Source organism: Gnatocerus cornutus, chromosome 5 (genome assembly GCF_029298725.1).
Source record: "Gnatocerus cornutus isolate USDA-ARS CGAHR chromosome 5, icGnaCorn1.1, whole genome shotgun sequence".
Taxonomy (NCBI): Eukaryota; Metazoa; Arthropoda; class Insecta; order Coleoptera; family Tenebrionidae; genus Gnatocerus; species Gnatocerus cornutus.
In genome coordinates, this window is record NC_142237.1 from 14,694,602 (window position 1) to 14,717,281 (window position 22,680).

Sequence of the window (22,680 nt, forward strand, 5' to 3'; positions counted from 1 at the left end):
TACTTTATTTATCCCTCTCTTCAAATATTTAAGGGTTATTTAACACTACATGTTTAACAGAAAGATTTATTTCCTATTTTTACTGTACAATTAAACTGATTATCAAAATAACAAAAGAGGTATTCGTAATTTTTAAAATAGTTCGTTATGATGAGGATAAAACTAATTCGGTAATAACATTTCCATAAAAATTTTACACAATATCACTAACAAAAACTTACGTATTACACAGCTAGTTGTAACTTAATTTAAAAAGAAAAGTATATACACTTATTTAAATGAAAAATGTTACTAAAACAAAATTTACACAACCTTGTTTCTCAATGTGAGAAAGAGACCACGGCAGGTTTTATTATTGTATAATAACAATAATTTTTTATAAATAGGAAAACATTCGACATTTTAATGACGTCATTTTTTCTTTAATCTACTAACTATCCATTCCAGTCCTTGGTACAACCTGCAACAAAAAAACCTTCAAAAGACGAATTTTCCGGATAATTTATTAACGGAACTGATAGGATGTTATGTAAGGATGTAAAATTTCCACATCTATTTCGTAACGTTTTATGTAACTCAATTAAATGTCTAAATTTAGATATACATAACACATGGTACACTTCGCGTCAATATCTTCTATTAAGATTTCATTTTATACAAATTGATGTCGAGTGTGACGACAACCGCATAAAGATTGAAAGTGGAATTCTAAAAACTACAAAAGTCGAATAATTTTCCTGCAGTAAAAACAATGAACTTGAACTTATCGCAAATACTTAAGCGGATATTTAAGTCATAAGAACTTTGTTTTGGTTAGTAACAATGGTATCAATTTTTCAATACGGGCCACTATCTGCAGCCATAAAATATTTTACCGTTAAGAACCAATAAGCAGAAGATTGGACGTCCCACAATAAAATACATTTGTGGTAAAAATCGCAATGTAGTCAATCATTTCAAAAGTCAGTTTGTATTTAAAGCGATAAGACAACAATTTAACCCACATTTAAGGAAAAATGCAAACACGAAGCTTTGTCTTTCATTAATAAGACTTGTTGAAATACTCGATCCATGACAAATATTTTGATTAAAAATAACTGGCACAATGAAGTATTTTGAAGCCATAATTAGTTCGAAGATACGGCTGGTATTATATTATTTTTATCTACAATTTATGTTGTTTACCTAACTTATAAATGGAACAAAAGAATCATAAGAAAATGTTAAGTATTACAAAATCTTTGGATAATTTCAAATATTTACTAATAACCAAACTGAATTCTTATCACTTTTACTATTGAGGACAACCAAAATGTTCATATGAAAACCGACATCAAGGATCGGAAATCAGAAATCTCCAGCGTTCTTTTTTACAGTTAAGTTTGCAAAAAAAAATCGTCCGGATTTATGTAGCCGCGATTGTATATGAATCTGGCCGAATATTTAGTTATATTATTTAAATTTTATCCACAGTCACAGTTATTGTTTTCAGTTATCCAAGAAAACTTCATCAAATCAATTTGAAGACTTGTCCCACAAGATGTTTTATGATCCATTTTAAAAAAGTATTTTTTTGCTATTGTAAAATTGGTCTAAAACTACTCTTTTGAACTACTAAATAAGACGTCGTTTTAACCACTTATACTAGGAAATGAATTAATACAATAGGTAATTTGTGCCTACAACAAAAACGTGTATTGTTGATTGTAAATGCATTCAAATTAAAAGAACAATTTTTTACGTTTCTTATTAAGATCACGTAGTATAATGATGACTACGCCTACTTCGTTTTTGTATTTGTCCCGATTTACACAACACAGACGATCTTCAAAATTAGATATTATTGTATAAAATAATAATTTTATTTCTCAAAAAATATTGACGAATAAATTCGCTTAGATTTGATTTACAAAACGTTGGTTCTACGTTGACTTATTGTAACACAGTTTGCAATGGTAAAATTTGTAGCCAAATGGACTTTTATCAAATGGTTACAAGACACTCATACACTGTACGTTTCCAGCAAAAAATAAACATAACAATTAGTAGCGACATAAATATCACCGAAAAGCTTTGCTGTTAGTCATTCTGATAATAGATGTATTATTTTGATGGTAAATGTAGCAAATAACGGATTAGGTATACAATATCTCCATCCAAACTTCGAGATGATTACATTTAATTTTTGCCAAATTAACAAAATACACCATGGTAGTTTAATTATGTAAAAGAACCTACTTCAGTATGAGATTTATGTTACCATGAAGTCAACTATTGGCGGTCGCAAATGTAAAAGTTACAGCCACACAGTAAAAATAGTCGCATAAAACGTAGGACTCAAAATTATAGCCATTAAATCCGGTTTAGCAAGACATTTGTTTATACAGAACATTGTTTTTTGAAGTCACATAACAAAAACTGTGATTACATCATTGTTTTCATTAGCAACTCATCAGATTTTGTGTTTATTTTAACAATCTTACCCTTCTCCAGTTAGAGCACAACAAGACTGTATGTGCCACTGCTGTTGTTTTATTGAAGTTAAATCAAGTTCCTTGGAAATTTCAGAAGCACTCATAGATCCTTTCACATCCTGTTTATTAGCATAAATAAGCACACCAGCTTTGGAAAGTTCATCATTTGATAACATTTTGTACAATTCTTCCCTAATAACACTTAATCGTTCCTTGTCTGTTGAATCTATTACTAGTATCACAAACTACAACAAAAAGTAGGTTAGAAAAATGTCATTGCAAGACAAAGAGCTTCTTACTTCAGTATTTGTATAGTAAGTACTCCAAGCTGCTCGTAATGATTGCTGACCCCCCAAATCCCACATTATAAAATGGATATTACGCCAAACAACTTCTTCAACATTTGAACCAATTGTGGGGCTAGTATGAACAACTTCATTCATTAAGAACTGATAGAGAATTGTTGTTTTACCTGCATTATCTAATCCAACTATTACAATTTTATGTTCTAGAACAAAAGGATGTGAAAATGTTAACCATATTTATAGATTCTTACCTTCATTGCCAAAAAAGCTCCACAGTTTCGAAAACAATAAACCCATTTTTCACCTGTGTCAAATGAATATAAGCAGGTGATAACAAAAACGTATGTTGCACTAACTGGTGGAACAGTTAATTAAATATTCGATGTTTCTGGCACAAGGAATCATGCGTTAAACAATAATGAAACTTTTTTCTTCATGGACACTGAAGCACTACTTTTTGGTCTCGTTACAAATAAAAAGAACAGGTTCTGTCAATGAGCACGAAAAACAGCATAATTTTATCACAAAATCATATGAAAGGCAAACAATTTGACAAAAGACGGGGAGAAAACGTAATAACTTACACTACACAGAGCGTGACACATCTCGTCCATGACGTCAGCACATTAATCTGAACAAAAATTGCTCCAATTTCAAAAAGTGCATTCAAAAATCTTAAACATCGCCCATGTAAATTTTAACTAAAAAGGCAATTTTTAAAAAGATTTGTGGTGACTTTTAAGTGTAAAAAACAGTAGAATTATTTAATAAACACTTGATCTGTGCTATGCAACTAAATATACACACTGATGTGAAGTTAGCAGACGATTGTAGCGTTCTTCGGTTCATATCACAAAGGCTTGAAGTTAGCCGTTGTTAGAATTTCATTTTAGAATGGACCCGACACATTTTCAGATACTGCTGAAAAGGCCAAAAGCCTCACCAGCAGCCAAATAGAATGTATATCTTAAGAACTCGATGTAAAAACCCAAAAACCTAGAAATAAATGTATTTGAAGTGAAGACATTTTCAGATCAAAAAATTTAAAAACGTGACTTCTTTTTCATACAAAATTAAGGTCACTAGATCAAAGTGTCTGTTTTATAAGGTACGGCTGTTAGTGACAAAAAGAAAGACAACGATATCTTCTGTCTATCTCTACATGCGCACTAAATTTTGTGTTGTTTGTGTGGACACATTGCTTTATGAACTGTCAATTCTTGTCAAATATCGTTTGTAATAAAATGGTTTGAATGTGCGATTTCTCAACACGAATAGTTATGGTGAATTAGTTTCCTCCGCCGTAAGTAAATACTATTTGACGTTTTATGTACGACGACTTTCCACTAATTTTAGAAAACTCCAAATAGAAGGTAGATGGAAGCCCAATCGAAGCCGACAATCATTGTGACATTGGTTAAGCAGTACGTATTGGGGGAATACTAAAGTTGGTTTTTGTATATGAACCCTTGAGTACTTCTTATAAGGTTATGGAATTTTGTACCTGTTAGTTTACGAATTCCGTGAACTAAATTTAAATAATGTTCCCCCAATTTGTCTTCAATCGCTTTTGTGTTTCAATAGCCCCAATACCAACATGAACTTCTTGCATTCAGGCGAATAACTCGTTCATCTTATTGTTAATATGAGTTGAAAATCAAATCTATGGGCAAGAAAATGGAAGAAGGAAGGCCACTCACATGTGGTACATCACAAAACCTGCGTTATGGACAGAAATATTATTTCAAATGCCTAAAACACAAGCAATGATATTGTAAAGTGTAAGTATATCGGCCTCAACGGTAAACGTTCTCAAAATGTGTTGTAGGACCAACTGACTGCTATCCTTAATGTAACAGCGGGGCCTCATAAACTAGCAGGTGGACAAGACACAGTCATTGCACTCATCACTTGAACAGTGCAGATACACAGTCTCATGAGGAAGACACACCATCGCTTTCAACATCAGCGGCAGAAGATGGTTTGTTTGAAGCCGCTTCCTCATAATGAATGGGAAAATGTAATGGGACATGAAATGCATACATAAGATATGCAAAACTAGTTCTATAGTTTAATGTGGCGCACGAAGGTCCTTAAACGCATGGGGGCTAACTCACAGCTATACATTCATAGAGAAAATGTAGAATAAAAGATTGATTAAAATTAATGTATTTAAGTTATATGCTGCACTATTTCTTTCGTTTTTGGATACATCGTTGAATCTTCATTTTACCTGAAATGTCTTGATCCCATTTCTAACATTCCATCTATTAATTTACTTTTAATAAAAGGTTTATTATCGGGCATTTTCAGTTTACATCGTATTTTATTCATTTAATCAAGAACGGTAAACGTAGAATTAATATCCCACTTTATATCGATACAATCAAAAAAAGTGTTGGAATAAATAAACACCCAAAATTAACCAATTAAACTTTGATGTCTCTTAACTACTGCTACCCCAGTTCTTAGTGAATACATATATTTCTCACTTACTGAGCAGTTCCTCTACACCATCTTATTGTTTTACTCACAATTATGACTAATATCAGTCTCATTATTCATTTATAAACTTGCACTTGTTACTTTATATGAAAATTCCAAGGTTTCATTGCAACAATCTGGATACAGTGTTGTTCATCCTTAAGTTCTTGAATTTCTTTCCACATTCTTTACTTCTTCTTGATTGCATTTGTGGTTGTTGTTTCAGAATTCTTCTTTTGACTATTTCATATACTGCTCATTTATTTCTTCACTATATGTGCCCCTTCTATTTTCCATGTTCCATTGCTCTCAGTTCTTCTTTAGATATGATAATTCTACATTCTCGCTAAAGTACACAATATACAGTATGTCCCCGGATTGAGTTCACAAGAGGAAAAAAAAGTTTATTTTTCATTTTACAAAAAAATGACACAGGAATAACATTTTTTGCTTATTTCAAAACAGGTAAATCTGCAATTAAAATTTCAAAATTATTAGTTTGTACTCTTAAAATTAATTTTTTCATTATTTTTATTTATAAAATTTTGTAATCGTATTCAAATAATAGCAGGCTGTGGATTCACAAAATCAAATAATGCGTTAAAGATTAAAGAAAAATTTTCCTAATAATGTGTAAGTATTAAAAAATTGGAAAAAAATGCAATTGCATCCTTAACAATAATTGAGAAAATTCGAAACAGTCGAAAAAATTACGAATTAGAATTGAACTATGTGCTAAAACAGGTAATGGGTCAATCAAATAGTAGAAATTGGTTTGAGTTAAGAAACAAATTTCATTCCTTTGACATTTTTTGCTAAATTAAAATAAAAAAGTTTTTCGTTATTTTTTGTTTTTTTTCGATTTCCCGAACACAGCTTGATAATATTAAAGGTTTAATTAAAGATTTATTTATTTTAAATTAAGCAAAAAATATTATTCCTTTGTCATTTTTCTGTAAAATGAAAAATAACGTTTTTTTCCCTCTTGTGAACTCAATCCGGGGACATACTGTATAAAGTATTTATAACAAATTATATTTATGCTCTTACTGTATACACGTCGAATCGTTGAAACACTGCCAAATACAACGCTGGAGGCTCAAGAACTCGAACAAAGCACTAAAATACATTATTCGCACTTCAATTTCGAAATGTTAGTTTACTCCTTACGTATTCAAATGGTCTCCTGTAGAGTTAAAATAGATGTAATTTTGTATTTCAGGGTGATTTAAGTAAATAATTTTAACATAACCTTAATATTTGTTCTTGATATTCATTTTGTTGCAGTTGTTTTGCATAAACTCATTCAAGATCTTAAACATGTCTACTTCTTCAAACTTGTAAATTCTTTCTTCTTAATAGCCCCTTTAAAATATCTCATGTACTTCATTTTCTGCTCATGTACTTGCTACTTCCATTTGTGCAATGCTTTCTCTCAGTTACTTTAACATCTCATCATTGTTACTACATCGTCGGGAGAAGCTACAATATAATAAGTGCTAATAGCATATTCTAATTAGGGCGTTACTGCATACAAGTCGAATCGTTGGAGATTAGAAAAGAGTGCTTGAAGTCCGAGACCGTTTCTGAGTGTTGCACCTCCTTAACGTGCTAAAATGGAATCGGTTCTAATGTCGGTTCGCTCACCTCTTACGTATTCACATAGTCTGTTATAATGTTGGAACCAATTTTCTTTTTGTACCCACGGTTTATTTAAGTGTATTTTAAACAAATAAATTTAAGATAACCTTACATTTTGTCAATGACAAATTTTACGTCAACAATTTTATGACAATTCCCTAGAATCTTGCGTCTCGTTCTAACCCATTGATTTATGGACTATGTCTGTCTCTCTTGAATTGCGCACTGAAAACTAACAGCGGTACCTTATAAAACAGACAATTTGATCTAGTGACCTTATACAAAATTGGTGATTTACTCCATCTATCATTTTTATTACCCACTTCTATTATTTTTATTTTTCCCTTTTTTTATGTATTTATTTGTGCTTATTTTCCGAAAATGTCTTTCCTCTATTGTTAACGCTAGCATGAAAATTTTTGGACTTATAGTTGATTGAAAACGATTGATATTAATTTTTCATTTAAGTTTGGTCGCTATTATTGAACGTTCGAATAAATAATAATCAATGTAATCAGAAAACGATCCTTATATCCTTGTCTAATGATTTTAACTCGCAATCAATAAACTATCACTAACTTTTCCAGCCTATAGACTAAAACCACAAGTGTTGTGAAAATGTTTAATTACAATTATGCTACACAGACAAGACTTCAGAATAAGACCATCAAAATGTAAAGACTACTTTTTAAGTCATATTATTTAGACGATCCTTTAAACATTATTTTCTTTCTCAGTTACAAGATATTTTGATATATCTTATGAATTTTATGAAGAAGTGTTTTATAGTGTCTATACTTCACATTTTACTATTTACTTGTATCTTGTAAAGTTATTGTTTATTGTATTAAAAAAATATTAGTTAAATAATCTACTGTTTTTGTTTTAAAAGCTATTTATCAATAAATCGCAACTTTATTTTCCACAAGATTTATATTTCAAGCGGCACGTTATCGAATTTTCATTTAGAATTTCATCTGTCGGGAACCCAAGTCCATCAGTCCGCGGCGAGAATTATATTTCAAAACAAACACTACCTAATAAACAAAATTCAAATCTGAAATTTTTAGATGCCAAGTTAAGCTGCTGCATATTTTCGAGTATCAGATTTAAGTTCAAATTAGTTCCTTCGCGTTTTTCTGAAATTTTACGAACTTATAGATTATTAAAGAGTCTCAATTTTCATTATTAAACGTCTCAAAAACTTAAGAAAAAAGACACAAAAGGGTTTTGAGGTTTTATTTGTTAAACCTAATTGTGTTTGATGTATTTTAGATTTCCTATTAATTTATCTAATCAAGTAATGAGATTTACACTTTACCAAAGAAAGGACGTAAATAACCAGGTTTTTTGATCAGTCCTTATTTATAATTGATTAATTGAGATATAGATTAACTTAAATAACAATTTTTTATTTTCCTCCGTATTGGCTAAATATAATTGACCTAGTTCTTAATGATTTATAATAAATTAGCTTCTTGAAAATATTACGTCAAATACCATTCTTTGATTTGCTTTCTTTTAGTAAGTCCGACTGTTGTAAATTAGTTTGTAATTCTTATAATTAGCTTATAATGCTTTATCGCTGTGCGACTCAAGAGAAACTTTCAGGTAACATCTGAGAGCAATATTTAACGAATTTGAATACATTTCTTTTAGACGACCCTTTGAAAGCTATCTACTTTTTTAGTTATGGAATTTATAAATATGGTCCAGTGAAAAAATGTCTTAAAATATTGTTTCTCTACTATTTTATTTTTTCTCTTTTTCAAGTCGTCTATATTAGTGCACATACCACTCAAAGAGAATTTTTTAAGCACGGATCCGAATTTTTAATAAATTTTTGGGTACATCGTCAAACTGTTATTAATTAAAACTACAATTGCTTTTAGACCATGTTTACTATAGTAGTACATTTGAAGAAAAATTCGCTAATCGACGATGTATTGGTTTTACTTCAACCACGAAACATAAATTCTGTTGGAGAGAATATGGCCAACACGATAAGAAAAGAGTGTAAATATATTAATATTTACATTTTTACAGTGGCTGGATGTTCTTTTATATGGGCCATTTTAATTCTGTACTCACTTGAAGATGACGTGGAAATGATCTTCACTGATTTTATGTTCAACAAGCGATGTTCTTGTTGTTCGACTTTTCTAGGATCTATTCTAAAATTGACTGCACTCTTTAGGAGTTGTTGCATGGCTGCACATACTTACCAAGTGGTCTACGGTACACAGAAAGCTAAATTTCAACTGTATTTCTTACAAACGTATATTGAAAATATAAGTGGAAGTGATGGTTTGTCTAACATTTTAATGCACGATCAAACTTTCCAAGCAACGGTGGAATATAGACTTAAGTTTACTGTTCAAAGACACTGTGAATTTATAAGGTAAAATTTGTGAAAATTGTCTTGCCAAAACATTTTTTATAGGTGTCTTCAAGGAACATTAAAAATAATGCAAAGCCTCATAGTTCCTTTCAGTTTAGGTGCGTGCGTTATTTCTTTAAGCCTAGCCTTATCTGTGTTTGAAGTATTACATTAGATTTCGTTTTCTAACATTCTAATTTTTTATATACCAGGTTTTACATTACTCTTCACCTATACTGATTATTAGATGTATCTTTTTTATCATTGTTGGTATTTTGATCATTTCCCATGTAGTTGCGAGTGGACAGTTGATAGAAAATGAGGTACTTGAAAAAACTGTATAAACAACGAAATTAAATTTGTTCTTCAGTCTGAGAAAATTTTTATTAAATTAACGGAATTAAATTGGTACGATTGGGATTGTAAGAACAGGAAAACTTTACAGTTGATATTATTTAACAGTGTTGAGCCTTTACGTATGAATTTTACCAATAATATTGCTATCAATCATCAGCTAGGAATGAGGGTAACAACTTTAAATGTTGTTTCAATCTGTTGTATACAGTTTTTATAATTTTTAGATAAGCAGAATTGTCTATGCTGGAATTTCATTATTTTATAAAATTCTATGAAAGTTATCATTCAAGAAAGTTTTTTATCTAATTACTACTAAAATTGAATAAAACAAGAAAACTTACGCATAGGCTGTTGTTCTTTTTTTACTGCACAATGAGTTTTTCTGGTTTATTTAAAAACGACACAACAATTAATAATCATTATGTAAACAAATTTAAGAAATGGTGGATGCGCCGAGATTATTCAGGATTGCACTGTTAAGTAGTTTGCATTTTCATATGAATTTTTGCACCCAATTTTTAATGTATATTTCATAGAAGCACATTTTTATTAAATTATTATTAAAAAACTTGTAATAAATAGAATAGTCTCTTTAATTTAATAAATATATTTATAAATATTTCTGACAAATATAGATTTATTAATAAACTCATATTACTCATTACTTTGTTTTACTTTTATGACAAAGGAATGTGTTTTATTCACGCTTATTCTTAGAGATCACAAGTCAATTTCATCTCGTGTTTGATGTCAATAAACAAATCTTTTTTTGTTTATACCTAATGTTTATTTATATTATTTAGAAATTAAACAAGCTGAGCGGTTTAACTAAAAAAACTGACATCTATTAGATTCAAAATTGATTTTTTTGCATTAAATTTGGTGGAGGCGCCGGGTACACTTTAATATAAAAACGATAAATTTTAATTTTTAACTAAAGTAAGTTTAAGTGATTAATACGATCAATAAAATGTTAATTCATAAATATTATATTTAATCTAATATCACGGAAAGTAAATTTGATCCGAGCACGCATGGTCTGTGGAAACCTTAACAGAGAAACTAATCAAATTAAGCGCTTTGAAAAATCCATCGTTACTTTTGTGATGTTCTGTTGCTTGAAAATGAATCCTTCCACTTTGCTGACATTAGTTATTTCGGCTCTTGTAACAGAAACTTGCCAGGTATTTACACCTTTATTTTAATCGTAACTTTTTACTAAAGTATTAATTTAACAGGGCGGTTCATACAAAGTCACAGATCGAGTTTTCTTAGATATAGATCGTGGAGGTGAATATCTTGGACGCATAACAATTGGTCTGTTTGGAGAAATAACACCGAAGACCTCGACGAATTTTAAGCAAATTGCAGCTAATGGAATTAATGGAAGAACTTACGAGGGTTCGAACTTCCATCGCGTTATTGAAAGGTCTCTTATACAGGGTAAATAAATAAGAAAATTAGTGCTTCTAAAAATACTGCGCTTTTGGCTACAGGGGGTGACATAATGTATAGTAATGGCAGTGGTTCAGTGAGCATATATGGACGCTTCTTTAACGATGAGAATTTTATAGTGCAACATAATACTCCAGGGATTGTTAGTATGGCAAACGCAGGTAAACCGATTACTTATAACGCAATAAAAGTTAATTGGTGTTAATCCAGGACCAGACACCAACGGGTGTCAATTTTTTATAACAACAATGCAGACCCCATGGTTAGATGGCCATCACGTGGCCTTTGGAAAAGTGAATTTCAGTTTAACAACAACACATTTTGTTACTGTTGTTTTTCATAGGTAGTGCAGGGTCAAAACGTGGTTCATAAAATTGAATATTCAAAAACTTATACCGATCATCGTCCAGTAAGAGATATTACGATTATTAGATCGGGAGTTCTTCCAACAACGCCTTTCTACGAAACTGATGAACCGTTTGAGTAAGTAACTAAAGAAAACTGGGTGCTTTTGGATTTTTGCTTTTTAGGTTCACTTTCTGGGCATGGCTGAAAGCTGGATGGATTCCTTTAACCTTTTCTATAATCATTATTATGTTTTTTCAGTGGTTTATGGTTCAACTAAAATAGACTAAAATATCTGCTTCTTTTTATATTTTACTACAGTTTGGTAACTAAATATTATCTTAAAAACAATTTGTATTAAAATTGTTTTGCTATCGTTTTCCTCGAACTTTTGTTATTAGGAAACCTGTCTTACTTATCCCGAATTCAAAAGTTTTTTTTTTTGATATTTTTTTATTCAAACGATGGAAAAATTGCGTTTCTCGTAAACTATCCACCTATATGAGATTTCGCCAAATCATAGATCTAGACCACTGTTTGGGATTGATGCACAATTTGAAAACATTTAACGTTGTTTTTAGCCACTTTTTAGCGAAAAAAAAATTCCGACTCAAACAATAAAAATTTTTCATTTTTTTTATTTTTGGCCATAGCTTGTAAACTATTTGTCCGATCGATCTCAAAATTAGGCAGTAGATAGATTTCGAGCTCCTATTTCGACTGATGTATACTTCAAAGCTATTAAACGTCGTTTTCATTTTGAAAATATTGATTGAAAATTACCCTAAAATGATGTTTTCAAAACAGTTTTTGGCCAATGCCTTGTCTATTTATCAAGCAAACTCAACAAATTTGGGGCTCATTTTACGCAGAATGTCACGCTGAATCCAAAAACATGAGAATTTTTTAATTTCTGTCAACAAAAAACCGAGTTATAGCCGTCTGAAATTTTGGGTTTTTGCCAGAGGGCCAAATTTTCGTAGGTTTGAAACAATTCATGCTCGATATCTCAGAAACTATTTCAGATAATGAGATGCGGTTTGCGCCATCGTTTTTCTCGCAATCTTTTACGTAAGAAACAGTTCTTTGATTTATCCTCAAACGAAATTTGCAAATTTTCGCAAAAATTCATAACTAAAACAATGGCCAAACTTCTGATATCGATATCTCGTTTATTTTTTAGAGTAAACTTAAGTTATTATACATCAGCGTTCGCAGAATTTTACGCAGATTTCAAATCTGGGATTTAAATTCAGATCCGACAACAGATAACTGAGTTATGGTCGATCAGACGTTCGGAAAATTGATTTTCATTTTTTCTCATTTTTCCTAATTTTTAAAGTCAAATATCTCGGAAACTGTTTGAGATATTGAGATGCGGTTTGCGCCATTCGTTTTCTCGGCTCATTTTACGTTAGGAAATGTTCTCAAAAGCCCAAAATTCCATAGTCGTTTTTTCGCGAAAAAAAATTACGACTCAAACGATGAAAATTTTTAATTTTTTTTATTTTTGGCCATAACTCGTAAGCTATTTGTCCTATAGATCTCAAATTTGGCCAGTAGGTAGATTTCGAGCTTCTCTGTCCACTGATGTGTAATTCAATACCATTAAACGTCGTTTTCATTTTGAAAACATTGATTGAAAATCACCCTAAAATGATGTTTTCAAAACAGTTTTTGGCCAATACCTCGCTTATTTATTAAGCAAACTCAACGAATATGGGTCTCATTTTACGCGGAATTTTACGCTGAATTCAAAAACATGATAATTTTTTAATTTCTGTCAACAAATAACCGAGTTATAGCCGTCTGAAATTTTGGGTTTTTGCCAGAGGGCCAAATTTTCGAAGGTTTGAAACAATTCATGCTCGATATTTCAGAAACTATTTCAGATATTGAGATGCGGTTTGCGCCATCGTTTTTCTCGCAATTTTTTACATAAGAAACAGTTCTTTGATTTATCCTCAAACGAAAGTTGCAAATTTTCGCAAAAATTCATAACTAAAACAATGGCCAAACTTCTGATATCGATATCTCGTTTATTTTTTAGAGTAAACTTAAGTTATCATACATCAGCGTACGCAGAATTTTACGCAGATTTCAAATCTGGGATTTAAATTCAGATCCGACAACAGATAACTGAGTTATGGCCGATCAGACGTTCGGAAAGTTGATTTTCAATTTTTCTCATTTTTCCTAATTTTTAAAGTCAAATATCTCGGAAACTGTTTGAGATATTGAGATGCGGTTTGCGCCATTCTTTTTCTCGGCTCATTTTACGTTAGAAAATGTTCTCAAAAGCCCAAAATTCGATAGTCGTTTTTTCGCGAAAAAAAATTACGACTCAAACGATGAAAATTTTTAATTTTTTTTATTTTTGGCCATAACTCGTAAGCTATTTGTCCTAAAGATCTCAAATTTGGCCAGTAGGTAGATTTCGAGCTCCTCTGTCCACTGATGTGTAATTCAATGCCATTAAACGTCGTTTTCATTTTGAAAACATTCATTGAAAATCACCCTAAAATGATGTTTTCAAAACAGTTTTTGGCCAATACCTCGTTTATTTATTAAGCAAACTCAACGAATATGGGTCTCATTTTACGCAGAATTTTACGCTGAATTCAAAAACATGATAATTTTTTAATTTTTGTCAACAAATAACCGAGTTATAGCCGTCTGAAATTTTGGGTTTTTGCCAGAGGGCCAAATTTTCGAAGGTTTGAAACAATTCATGCTCGATATCTCAGAAACTATTTCAGATATTGAGATGCGGTTTGCGCCATCGTTTTTCTCGCAATTTTTTACATAAGAAACAGTTCTTTGATTTATCCTCAAACGAAAGTTGCAAATTTTCGCAAAAATTCATAACTAAAACAATGGCCAAACTTCTGATATCGATATCTCGTTTATTTTTTAGTGTAAACTTAAGTTATTATACATCAGCGTACGCAGAATTTCACGCAGATTTCAAATCTGGGATTTAAATTCAGATCCGACAACAGATAACTGAGTTATGGCCGATCAAAGTTTCGGAAAGTTGATTTTAATTTTTTCTCATTTTTCCTAATTTTTAAAGTCAAATATCTGGGAAACTATTTGAGATATTGAGATGCGGTTTGCGCCATTCTTTTTCTCGGCTCATTTTACGTTAGAAAATGTTCTCAAAAGCCCAAAATTCGATAGTCGTTTTTTCGCGAAAAAAAATTACGACTCAAACGATGAAAATTTTTAATTTTTTTGATTTTTGGCCGTAACTCGTAAGCTATTTTTCCAATAGATCTCAAATTTGGTCAGTAGGTAGCCTCTTTCCACTGATGTGTAATTCAATGCTATTAAACGTCGTTTTCATTTTAAACACATTCATTGAAAATCACCCTAAAATGATGTTTTCAAAACAGTTTTTGGCCAATACCTCGCTTATTTATTAAGCAAACTCAACGAATATGGGTCTCATTTTACGCAGAATTTTACGCTGAATTCAAAAACATGATAATTTTTTAATTTTTGTCAACAAATAACCGAGTTATAGCCGTCTGAAATTTTGGGTTTTTGCCAGAGGGCCAAATTTTCGAAGGTTTGAAACAATTCATGCTCGATATCTCAGAAACTATTTCAGATATTGAGATGCGGTTTGCGCCATCGTTTTTCTCGCAATTTTTTACATAAGAAACAGTTCTTTGATTTATCCTCAAACGAAAGTTGCAAATTTTCGCAAAAATTCATAACTAAAACAATGGCCAAACTTCTGATATCGATATCTCGTTTATTTTTTAGTGTAAACTTAAGTTATTATACATCAGCGTACGCAGAATTTCACGCAGATTTCAAATCTGGGATTTAAATTCAGATCCGACAACAGATAACTGAGTTATGGCCGATCAAAGTTTCGGAAAGTTGATTTTAATTTTTTCTCATTTTTCCTAATTTTTAAAGTCAAATATCTGGGAAACTATTTGAGATATTGAGATGCGGTTTGCGCCATTCTTTTTCTCGGCTCATTTTACGTTAGAAAATGTTCTCAAAAGCCCAAAATTCGATAGTCGTTTTTTCGCGAAAAAAAATTACGACTCAAACGATGAAAATTTTTAATTTTTTTGATTTTTGGCCGTAACTCGTAAGCTATTTTTCCAATAGATCTCAAATTTGGTCAGTAGGTAGATTTCGAGCTCCTCTTTCCACTGATGTGTAATTCAATGCTATTAAACGTCGTTTTCATTTTAAACACATTCATTGAAAATCACCCTAAAATGATGTTTTCAAAACAGTTTTTGGCCAATACCTCGCTTATTTATTAAGCAAACTCAACGAATATGGGTCTCGTTTTACGCAGAATTTTACGCTGAATTCAAAAACATGATAATTTTTTAATTTTTGTCAACAAATAACCGAGTTATAGCCGACTGAATTTTTGGGTTTTTGCCAGAGGGCCAAATTTTCGAAGGTTCGAAACAATTCATGCTCGATATCTCAGAAACTATTTCAGATATTGAGATGCGGTTGGCGCCATCGTTTTTCTCGCAATTTTTTACATAAGAAACAGTTCTTTGATTTATCCTCAAACGAAAGTTGCAAATTTTCGCAAAAATTCATAACTAAAACAATGGCCAAACTTCTGATATCGATATCTCGTTTATTTTTTTAGAGTAAACTTAAGTTATTATACATCAGCGTACGCAGAATTTCACGCAGATTTCAAATCTGGGATTTAAATTCAGATCCGACAACAGATAACTGAGTTATGGCCGATCAAAATTTCGGAAAGTTGATTTTCATTTTTTCTCATTTTTCCTAATTTTTAAAGTCAAATATCTGGGAAACTATTTGAGATATTGAGATGCGGTTTGCGCCATTCTTTTTCTCGGCTCATTTTACGTTAGAAAATGTTCTCAAAAGCCCAAAATTCGATAGTCGTTTTTTCGCAAAAAAAAATTACGACTCAAACGATGAAAATTTTTAATTTTTTTTATATTTGGCCATAACTCGTAAGCTATTTGTCCTATAGATCTCAAATTTGGCCAGTGGGTAGATTTCGAGCTCCTCTTTCCACTGATGTGTAATTCAATGCCATTAAACGTCGTTTTCATTTTGAAAACATTGATTGAAAATCACCCTAAAATGATGTTTTCAAAACAGTTTTTGGCCAATACCTCGCTTATTTATTAAGCAATCTCAACGAATATGGGTCTCATTTTACGCAGAATTTTACGCTGAATTCAAAAACATGATAATTTTTTAATTTCTGTCAACAAATAACCGAGTTATGGCCGTTTGAAATTTTGAGTTTTTGCCAGAGGGCCAAATTTTCGAAGGTTTGAAACAATTCATGCTCGATATCTCAGAAACTATTTCAGATATTGAGATGCGGTTTGCGCCATCGTTTTTCTCGCAATTTTTTACATAAGAAACAGTTCTTTGATTTATCCTCAAACGAAAGTTGCAAATTTTCGCAAAAATTCATAACTAAAACAATGGCCAAACTTCTGATATCGATATCTCGTTTATTTTTTTAGAGTAAACTTAAGTTATTATACATCAGCGTACGCAGAATTTCACGCAGATTTCAAATCTGGGATTTAAATTCAGATCCGACAACAGATAACTGAGTTATGGCCGATCAAAATTTCGGAAAGTTGATTTTCATTTTTTCTCATTTTTCCTAATTTTTAAAGTCAAATATCTGGGAAACTATTTGAGATATTGAGATGCGGTTTGCGCCATTCTTTTTCTCGGCTCATTTTACGTTAGAAAATGTTCTCAAAAGCCCAAAATTCGATAGTCGTTTTTTCGCAAAAAAAAATTACGACTCAAACGATGAAAATTTTTAATTTTTTTTATTTTTGGCCATAACTCGTAAGCTATTTGTCCTATAGATCTCAAATTTGGCCAGTAGGTAGATTTCGAGCTTCTCTGTCCACTGATGTGTAATTCAATGCCATTAAACGTCGTTTTCATTTTGAAAACATTGATTGAAAATCACCCTAAAATGATGTTTTCAAAACAGTTTTTGGCCAATACCTCGCTTATTTATTAAGCAAACTCAACGAATATGGGTCTCATTTTACGCAGAATTTTACGCTGAATTCAAAAACATGATAATTTTTTAATTTCTGTCAACAAATAACCGAGTTATAACCGTCTGAAATTTTGGGTTTTTGCCAGAGGGCCAAATTTTCGAAGGTTTGAAACAATTCATGCTCGATATCTCAGAAACTATTTCAGATATTGAGATGCGGTTTGCGCCATCGTTTTTCTCGCAATTTTTTACATAAGAAACAGTTCTTTGATTTATCCTCAAACGAAAGTTGCAAATTTTCGCAAAAATTCATAACTAAAACAATGGCCAAACTTCTGATATCGATATCTCGTTTATTTTTTTAGAGTAAACTTAAGTTATTATACATCAGCGTACGCAGAATTTCACGCAGATTTCAAATCTGGGATTTAAATTCAGATCCGACAACAGATAACTGAGTTATGGCCGATCAAAATTTCGGAAAGTTGATTTTCATTTTTTCTCATTTTTCCTAATTTTTAAAGTCAAATATCTGGGAAACTATTTGAGATATTGAGATGCGGTTTGCGCCATTCTTTTTCTCGGCTCATTTTACGTTAGAAAATGTTCTCAAAAGCCCAAAATTCGATAGTCGTTTTTTCGCAAAAAAAATTACGACTCAAACGATGAAAATTTTTAATTTTTTTTATTTTTGGCCATAACTCGTAAGCTATTTGTCCCATAGATCTCGAATTTGGCCAGTAGGTAGATTTCGAGCTCCTCTTTCCACTGATGTGTAATTCAATGCCATTAAACGTCGTTTTCATTTTGAAAACATTCATTGAAAATCACCCTAAAATGATGTTTTCAAAACAGTCTTTGGCCAATACCTCGCTTATTTATTAAGCAAACTCAACGAATATGGGTCTCATTTTACGCAGAATTTTACGCTGAATTCAAAAACATGATAATTTTTTAATTTCTGTCAACAAATAACCGAGTTATAACCGTCTGAAATTTTGGGTTTTTGCCAGAGGGCCAAATTTTCGAAGGTTTGAAACAATTCATGCTCGATATCTCAGAAACTATTTCAGATATTGAGATGCGATTTGCGCCATCGTTTTTCTCGCAATTTTTTACATAAGAAACAGTTCTTTGATTTATCCTCAAACGAAAGTTGCAAATTTTCGCAAAAATTCATAACTAAAACAATGGCCAAACTTCTGATATCGATATCTCGTTTATTTTTTAGAGTAAACTTAAGTTATTATACATCAGCGTACGCAGAATTTCACGCAGATTTCAAATCTGGGATTTAAATTCAGATCCGACAACAGATAACTGCATTATGGCCGATCAAAGTTTCGGAAAGTTGATTTTCATTTTTTCTCATTTTTCCTAATTTTTAAAGTCAAATATCTGGGAAACTATTTGAGATATTGAGATGCGGTTTGCGCCATTCTTTTTCTCGGCTCATTTTACGTTAGAAAATGTTCTCAAAAGCCCAAAATTCGATAGTCGTTTTTTCGCGAAAAAAAATTACGACTCAAACGATGAAAATTTTTAAATTTTTTTATTTTTGGCCATAACTCGTAAGCTATTTGTCCTATAGATCTCAAATTTGGCCAGTAGGTAGATTTCGAGCTTCTCTGTCCACTGATGTGTAATTCAATGCCATTAAACGTCGTTTTCATTTTGAAAACATTGATTGAAAATCACCCTAAAATGATGTTTTCAAAACAGTTTTTGGCCAATACCTTGCTTATTTATTAAGCAATCTCAACGAATATGCGACTCATTTTACGCAGAATTTTACGCTGAATTCAAAAACATGATAATTTTTTAATTTCTGTCAACAAATAACCGAGTTATGGCCGTTTGAAATTTTGAGTTTTTGCCAGAGGGCCAAATTTTCGAAGGTTCGAAACAATTCATGCTCGATATCTCAGAAACTATTTCAGATATTGAGATGCGGTTGGCGCCATCGTTTTTCTCGCAATTTTTTACATAAGAAACAGTTCTTTGATTTATCCTCAAACGAAAGTTGCAAATTTTCGCAAAAATTCATAACTAAAACAATGGCCAAACTTCTGATATCGATATCTCGTTTATTTTTTAGAGTAAACTTAAGTTATTATACATCAGCGTACGCAGAATTTCACGCAGATTTCAAATCTGGGATTTAAATTCAGATCCGACAACAGATAACTGCATTATGGCCGATCAAAGTTTCGGAAAGTTGATTTTCATTTTTTCTCATTTTTCCTAATTTTTAAAGTCAAATATCTGGGAAACTATTTGAGATATTGAGATGCGGTTTTATTGAGATGCGGTTTGCGCCATTCTTGTTCTCGGCTCATTTTACGTTAGAAAATGTTCTCAAAAGCCCAAAATTCGATAGTCGTTTTTTCGCAAAAAAAAATTACGACTCAAACGATGAAAATTTTTAATTTTTTTTATTTTTGGCCATAACTCGTAAGCTATTTGTCCTATAGATCTCAAATTTGGCCAGTAGGTAGATTTGGAGCTCCTCTTTCCACTGATCTGTAATTCAATGCCATTAAACGTCGTTTTCATTTTGAAAACATTCATTGAAAATCACCCTAAAATGATGTTTTCAAAACAGTTTTTGGCCAATACCTCGCTTATTTATTAAGCAAACTCAACGAATATGGGTCTCATTTTACGCAGAATTTTACGCTGAATTCAAAAACATGATAATTTTTTAATTTCTGTCAACAAATAACCGAGTTATAACCGTCTGAAATTTTGGGTTTTTGCCAGAGGGCCAAATTTTCGAAGGTTTGAAACAATTCATGCTCGATATCTCAGAAACTATTTCAGATATTGAGATGCGGTTTGCGCCATCGTTTTTCTCGCAATTTTTTACATAACAAACAGTTCTTTGATTTATCCACAAACGAAAGTTGCAAATTTTCGCAAAAATTCATAACTAAAACAATGGCCAAACTTCTGATATCGATATCTCGTTTATTTTTTAGAGTAAACTTAAGTTATTATACATCAGCGTACGCAGAATTTCACGCAGATTTCAAATCTGTGATTTAAATTCAGATCCGACAACAGATAACTGAATTATGGCCGATCAAAGTTTCGGAAAGTTGATTTTCATTTTTTCTCATTTTTCCTAATTTTTAAAGTCAAATATCTGGGAAACTATTTGAGATATTGAGATGCGGTTTGCGCCATTCTTTTTCTCGGCTCATTTTACGTTAGAAAATGTTCTCAAAAGCCCAAAATTCGATAGTCGTTTTTTCGCGAAAAAAAATTACGACTCAAACGATGAAAATTTTTAAATTTTTTTATTTTTGGCCATAACTCGTAAGCTATTTGTCCTATAGATCTCAAATTTGGCCAGTAGGTAGATTTGGAGCTCCTCTTTCCACTGATGTGTAATTCAATGCCATTAAACGTCGTTTTCATTTTGAAAACATTGATTGAAAATCACCCTAAAATGATGTTTTCAAAACAGTTTTTGGCCAATACCTCGCTTATTTATTAAGCAAACTCAACGAATATGGGTCTCATTTTACGCAGAATTTTACGCTGAATTCAAAAACATGATAATTTTTTAATTTCTGTCAACAAATAACCAGTTATAACCGTCTGAAATTTTGGGTTTTTGCCAGAGGGCCAAATTTTCGAAGGTTTGAAACAATTCATGCTCGATATCTCAGAAACTATTTCAGATATTGAGATGCGGTTTGCGCCATCGTTTTTCTCGCAATTTTTTACATAAGAAACAGTTCTTTGATTTATCCTCAAACGAAAGTTGCAAATTTTCGCAAAAATTCATAACTAAAACAATGGCCAAACTTCTGATATCGATATCTCGTTTATTTTTTAGAGTAAACTTAAGTTATTATACATCAGCGTACGCAGAATTTCACGCAGATTTCAAATCTGGGATTTAAATTCAGATCCGACAACAGATAACTGAATTATGGCCGATCAAAGTTTCGGAAAGTTGATTTTCATTTTTTCTCATTTTTCCTAATTTTTAAAGTCAAATATCTGGGAAACTATTTGAGATATTGAGATGCGGTTTGCGCCATTCTTTTTCTCGGCTCATTTTACGTTAGAAAATGTTCTCAAAAGCCCAAAATTCGATAGTCGTTTTTTCGCGAAAAAAAATTACGACTCAAACGATGAAAATTTTTAAATTTTTTTATTTTTGGCCATAACTCGTAAGCTATTTGTCCTATAGATCTCAAATTTGGCCAGTAGGTAGATTTCGAGCTTCTCTGTCCACTGATGTGTAATTCAATGCCATTAAACGTCGTTTTCATTTTGAAAACATTGATTGAAAATCACCCTAAAATGATGTTTTCAAAACAGTTTTTGGCCAATACCTCGCTTATTTATTAAGCAATCTCAACGAATATGGGTCTCATTTTACGCAGAATTTTACGCTGAATTCAAAAACATGATAATTTTTTAATTTCTGTCAACAAATAACCGAGTTATGGCCGTTTGAAATTTTGAGTTTTTGCCAGAGGGCCAAATTTTCGAAGGTTTGAAACAATTCATGCTCGATATCTCAGAAACTATTTCAGATATTGAGATGCGGTTTGCGCCATCGTTATTCTCGCAATTTTTTACATAACAAACAGTTCTTTGATTTATCCACAAACGAAAGTTGCAAATTTTCGCAAAAATTCATAACTAAAACAATGGCCAAACTTCTGATATCGATATCTCGTTTATTTTTTAGAGTAAACTTAAGTTATTATACATCAGCGTACGCAGAATTTCACGCAGATTTCAAATCTGGGATTTAAATTCAGATCCGACAACAGATAACTGAATTATGGCCGATCAAAGTTTCGGAAAGTTGATTTTCATTTTTTCTCATTTTTCCTAATTTTTAAAGTCAAATATCTGGGAAACTATTTGAGATAATGAGATGCGGTTTGCGCCATTCTTGTTCTCGGCTCCTTTTACGTTAGAAAATGTTCTCAAAAGCCCAAAATTCGATAATCGTTTTTTCGAGAAAAAAAAATTACGACTCAAACGATGAAAATTTTTAAATTTTTTTATTTTTGGCCATAACTCGTAAGCTATTTGTCCTATAGATCTCAAATTTGGGCAGTAGGTAGATTTCGAGCTTCTCTGTCCACTAAAAAATTGAAGCTCAATTTTCAACGGGAACCTATTTTCAGGTTCAAAGAGGGGCAGCTTACTTAAAAGGTTAAGAAACAATGATTTATCCCAACAATCAATTGA

At 31.6% G+C, this 22,680-nt stretch overlaps 2 protein-coding genes and 1 long non-coding RNA gene across 4 annotated transcripts; 1 reads left to right on the plus strand and 2 right to left on the minus strand.

Annotated features, from left to right (window-relative positions):
• Positions 1–52: 52 nt before the first annotated feature.
• Arl5 (ADP-ribosylation factor-like 5) lies at positions 53–3,452 on the minus strand. The gene is made up of 4 exons (XM_088036128.1): positions 3,031–3,452; positions 2,774–2,982; positions 2,484–2,719; positions 53–460 (listed from the first exon to the last, which is right to left on the minus strand). The coding sequence occupies exons 1-4, from the start codon at positions 3,074–3,076 to the stop codon at positions 412–414; spliced, it is 540 nt and encodes a 179-aa protein (XP_087892254.1). The 5' UTR covers positions 3,077–3,452; the 3' UTR covers positions 53–411.
• A 1,934-nt stretch (positions 3,453–5,386) lies between these two features.
• Positions 5,387–7,178, minus strand: LOC148174959 (uncharacterized). Of its 2 annotated transcripts, XR_015770121.1 has the most exons (5): positions 6,799–7,178; positions 6,516–6,745; positions 6,434–6,449; positions 6,314–6,382; positions 5,387–5,609 (listed from the first exon to the last, which is right to left on the minus strand). It is a non-coding gene; the product is annotated as an uncharacterized LOC148174959 (long non-coding RNA). The 2 variants fall into 2 exon arrangements; XR_015770120.1 differs by having other exon boundaries at positions 6,314–6,449.
• A 3,533-nt stretch (positions 7,179–10,711) lies between these two features.
• Positions 10,712–22,680, plus strand: LOC148174960 (uncharacterized). The gene is made up of 7 exons (XM_088037781.1): positions 10,712–10,825; positions 10,880–11,084; positions 11,138–11,257; positions 11,307–11,389; positions 11,440–11,579; positions 11,627–11,766; positions 22,617–22,680. The coding sequence occupies exons 1-6, from the start codon at positions 10,748–10,750 to the stop codon at positions 11,724–11,726; spliced, it is 726 nt and encodes a 241-aa protein (XP_087893907.1). The 5' UTR covers positions 10,712–10,747; the 3' UTR covers positions 11,727–11,766; positions 22,617–22,680.

What these genes read in the sequence shown, in the direction of transcription:
- Arl5 (XM_088036128.1), bottom strand. Translation starts at nt 3,076, where the DNA reads ATGGGTTTATTGTTTTCGAAACTGTGGAGCTTTTTTGGCAATGAAG. An exon ending in GAGCTTTTTTGGCAATGAAG is followed by an intron (nt 2,983 to 3,030) that starts GTAAGAATCTAT and finishes CTTTTGTTCTAG; the next exon opens with AACATAAAATTGTAATAGTT. An exon ending in TGTGCTCTAACTGGAGAAGG is followed by an intron (nt 461 to 2,483) that starts GTAAGATTGTTA and finishes TTTTTGTTGCAG; the next exon opens with GTTGTACCAAGGACTGGAAT.
- LOC148174960 (XM_088037781.1), top strand. Translation starts at nt 10,748, where the DNA reads ATGTTCTGTTGCTTGAAAATGAATCCTTCCACTTTGCTGACATTAGTT. An exon ending in TTGTAACAGAAACTTGCCAG is followed by an intron (nt 10,826 to 10,879) that starts GTATTTACACCT and finishes TTAATTTAACAG; the next exon opens with GGCGGTTCATACAAAGTCAC. An exon ending in TGTTAGTATGGCAAACGCAG is followed by an intron (nt 11,258 to 11,306) that starts GTAAACCGATTA and finishes GTGTTAATCCAG; the next exon opens with GACCAGACACCAACGGGTGT.